This window comes from Carcharhinus amblyrhynchos, chromosome 9 (genome assembly GCF_965287045.1).
Source record: "Carcharhinus amblyrhynchos chromosome 9, sCarAmb.v2.hapA, whole genome shotgun sequence".
NCBI lineage: Eukaryota > Metazoa > Chordata > Chondrichthyes > Carcharhiniformes > Carcharhinidae > Carcharhinus > Carcharhinus amblyrhynchos.
Genome location: NC_137332.1, coordinates 109,236,520 through 109,240,639, shown reverse-complemented (window position 1 = coordinate 109,240,639; position 4,120 = coordinate 109,236,520). Strand labels below are relative to the sequence as shown.

The 4,120-nt window shown below is 41.4% G+C and overlaps 1 protein-coding gene across 1 annotated transcript; it reads left to right on the top strand.

Moving 5' to 3' along the window:
- The first annotated feature begins 773 nt into the window (after positions 1-773).
- Positions 774-3,625, top strand: LOC145348239 (putative G-protein coupled receptor 139). The gene is made up of 2 exons (XM_080196440.1): positions 774-981; positions 2,730-3,625. The coding sequence occupies exons 1-2, from the start codon at positions 774-776 to the stop codon at positions 3,623-3,625; spliced, it is 1,104 nt and encodes a 367-aa protein (XP_080052566.1).
- The last annotated feature ends 495 nt before the right edge of the window (positions 3,626-4,120 follow it).

The window sequence follows — 4,120 nt, the reverse complement described above, 5'->3', positions numbered from 1 at the left end:
GTAGAAGGCCAATGTCACACCAACTGTTCTCGATGAAAAAAAAGAGCAAGTAAGAGGCCAGAGGGAGGGGGCCTGGTGGAGAAGGAATGCTGGACAAAGAGATGAACATAGTCAGCGGGATTGGCAATATATGTGGAGACAATCACAATTTGAACGTTTCAGTCCTGTAACCTTTCATTAGAACTCAGAAAAGTTAGAAATGTGAGAGCTTTTGGGTAAGACAGGGTGGTTGGGAGTGGTGGTGAGGGTAAATACACAAGGGAAGGTTTGTGTTAGGTTAGGGAACAGAGAAGCATTTTTTTTAAGTTTATTTATCAAACAAAAAGGAGAGAGACAATGGGTAAAGGTAATAACGCACATAGGTATCGAGATTAGTTTGAAACAGTTGTATAGGAACTATAGGAATGGAAAGTTAAGAGTTTATGAAAGAAGACAAAAAAGGGTAAGCCAGGTTGGAGGTGACAGAGATCCTGATCTAAAGTTGTTGACTCTGTTTGTTCAGTGACTGAGATTAATGTCAGTCTCCTTGGATCTCAGTTATGTCACTGGAGACTTTCCCTGTTCATTAATAAGGGATGGTTTCAGTGTGCCATCTGATCATGTCAGATGTCATCTTTGACAAACCAGCTCCAGCGGGAAGAAAGCAATAGACTGGAATTTGAGAACAAACAGGTTTCAATACTCCGTCAATGGATTGGAACTTCAGAACGATAGATTGGAATGTTACTACAATGAGACCGAATCTTAGATCAATAGATTGGAATGACGTAACGATGGAACAGAACCTTAGAGCGGTAGATTGGAATGCGACAATAATTGGTCAAAACATGAGAACAGTAACAATGGACAGGAAGTTATTTTGGGAACTTGACTATATTCAAGATCGTTACAGGAAAGTACGATTACAAATGAAAATCTATTACTCACTGCTGCTGATTCAGTACGTTTACTATCCTGTGCTCGCTATTATTGGTTTTCCTGGTAAGTCCCTCCCTTCAGCTATTAATTTCATGATGTATATTTTACTGCATTATTGATTTTGAAACCCACCCTCTCCTCCTTGATGATACTGATTTTCCGAGTAAGACTGCCAGCTATTAACTGTGTAAATTATTGCTGAAGGTATGTCTGCATCATGTTTCCTTCTGATACTGGCATTGACCATCTGCATCCAACTATGAGCTTTGTAAATCACGTTTCACTATCCAACTACTCTTGCTAATTAATTCTTCGACACGCCAAAGTCATTGTCTGTGGTTGACATTGCATGTTCCATTCCTCACCCACTGATTAAAAGACATTGTCACACCATCAGAGGGTTAAAGTTACATTGTGAGCTAGAGTGTATGAAATTTCTAATTTTATTTCACAGTGAGTTGTACTGGAATGGTATATCCTTTCCATCACTAAACATGTCTACTACAAACAGATAATATTTCCCGATGATTCAGCCATCAACTACATTAGCCCTCATCTACGCCACTACTGAATGCAGTTTTTCTTTCTATTGAAAAACTAAACTTACCACACTCTCATTTGCAAACCTTCAAAAACCAGAGCCCATGCCAAACCCTATAGCTCATGTCCAAACTGGCACCAAAAGTCATGTCACCCAAATTCTTTGTGAAAACTGACAGTTACAGGTACAGCATCACTTAAATATAAATATGTTTTGCTTCATTTTAGTCTCCCCATACCCCTGCAGTTATCTCAGTTGCTTATTCATTTCAAGCATTGCAATAACTTTCTCTCATCCTGCATCTCCATGCAGTCATGATTTTGCACTCCAAGCAGCGAATGGGGGCAGCATTTCAAACCTCAAAAATAGTGCCGCCACTTCCAAGGTGTCCAGCCTGTCTTCTGGCATATTGAGCAGACTGGTATAAACTCACGATGCCTGTTCACTAGGTGCCTGTTTCTGACAGCTAAAAATGCATTCAACAACACAAATAATGCTCTCTAGCATCATTAAGATTGGCCAGTCATGCATCTTGTAAGTGTGGTGCTTTCCATTTATTTTGACTGGGGTAATGGTCATGAATGGTTTTCTGCAAGTTCTGCTGCATGCATCATTGATGTGGATTCATTGGCTACGTCAGTATGTATTGTCCATCTCAATTCCCTTTCCATGTGCTCCAGAGAGAGAGAGATCTACACAGATCAGGAAACAGGGTTGTGAATGTGTTAGTGTGGGCAGTGATTGGGGGGTGGGGACGGGGGTTGTGCATGTGTAAGTTTGTGGGGCGGGGAGTGCTCTTAGACATTCAACTTTATGTCCTGCAAGTCAGAATCTATACTATTATTATATGAAGTATGGCAGTGGCCCTAATACAGAATCCCTTTTGACTCCCAGTAGGTAAAGTGATGACTCATCACAATGCTTAATTCCTGTGTCTAGAAAAGTGCAACAGAGTTGGTGATTCAAGTCAATGACCATTCACCAGAACTGGGATCCCCTAAAAGTAGAACAGCTTTTAAATCGATTAGTGAAAGCAGAGAGAGTTAGAATATGAATATCATTCAATTGGAACATTTCAGTGTCATCCTTTTGAAAGTTAATATCTCCTGAGTTCAACCCTACCATTGACCTTCCAGATTGATTTTTCAGCTATTGTAATTTCAATACTTGACTGTTTTTGGCAATACATTTGGAATTCTCAATAAGTCCTCGGTCGAACAACGAATGTCAAATTGTTGTGTAATTTCCCTGTTTATTTCCTTCCTGACAGTTAACTTAATGACGATTGCGATCCTTTCTCGGGGAAACTGTGGTCTTTCCAAATGTGTTACACGGTACCTGGTGGCAATGGCAGCGGCGGATCTATTGGTTATTATTCTGGACCTGATATTGAGGCACATTCCAATTGTTTACCGTGATCTGTTCTACTTTGTGAGCCACCTTGGTGTGTGCAACATCCATGCTGTATTGCTATTTGCAGCCACAGACTGTTCCGTCTGGTTCACTGTCACTTTCACCTTTGATCGATTTGTGGCCATTTGTTGCCAGAAGCTCAAAAATAAATACTGCACTGAGAAAACAGCTGCTGTTACCCTGGGAACAGTGACGGTGCTAAGCTTCTTAAAGAACATCACTTGGTACTTTACCCTACAGGGCCGGTATCAGCTCGGCAATGTCCCCTGGTTTTGTTACCTAGTATGGTCTACTTATTACTCTCCAGTCTGGGTAACAATTGAGTTCATTCATTCCATTCTCACCCCAGCAGTCCCTTTTGTTCTGATTGTAATGCTCAATGTTTTCACCGTCAGGTACATTGTTGTGAGCAGCAAAGCCCGCAGGAGACTCCGAGCTCACAACAGCTCTGAAAGTCCCAGAGATCCAGAGATGGAGAACAGGAAGAAATCCATCATTTTACTATTTGTTATCTCCGCCAATTTTATATTTTTATGGGCAATGCTTATGGTGTTTAATATATGGAACAGAATGCAGTTTGTGGGGTATGTGTCTGTATACTTGGATGAATTTGTGTGTGAATTAGGCTTCATGTTGCAGCTTCTGAGTTGCTGCACAAACACATGTATTTATGCCGTAACCCAGGCCAAGTTCAGACAGCAATTTACGAATATGTTAAGATATCCTGTAACTCAAATTACTCGATTCATTTAAATGGGAGAAATAGAATTGTTGAACGTTTCCCAAATTTTCTGATAACTTTTAATATTTACAGCAAAGTTGGTGGCCTGCCCATACAGTGACAGAACGGGTGGTGTAGAGTGTTCTTACACAGGCTTTTGAGTTCAGGAGTGAGGAATTTGCTGCCTTTATGGCAAAAAAGTTGGACTGGGCCCACAGTTATGGTGATAAAACAGAGCCAAGCTCTGCCCCTACAATAATGAGGCAGTGGGAGTTCGGCTTCTTTGGCATGATGATTCCGCTGCTGGGGAGCAAGGATGAAGTTTGTAACACATAGCGGAGAAGGGCCTTTCTGACCCCACTGAATAATGTGGAATTGGGACTCTGCCTGGATCAAATGTTGAAGGGGGAATGGTATGCTACGTATTGCCACTAGTGACAGGATATGTGTCTCAAATGGTCCATTCCTTGATGAAGTGCGGTGAGGGATGGACCGGCTCCTGTAGGATCTGCTCCCGGTGTTAATGA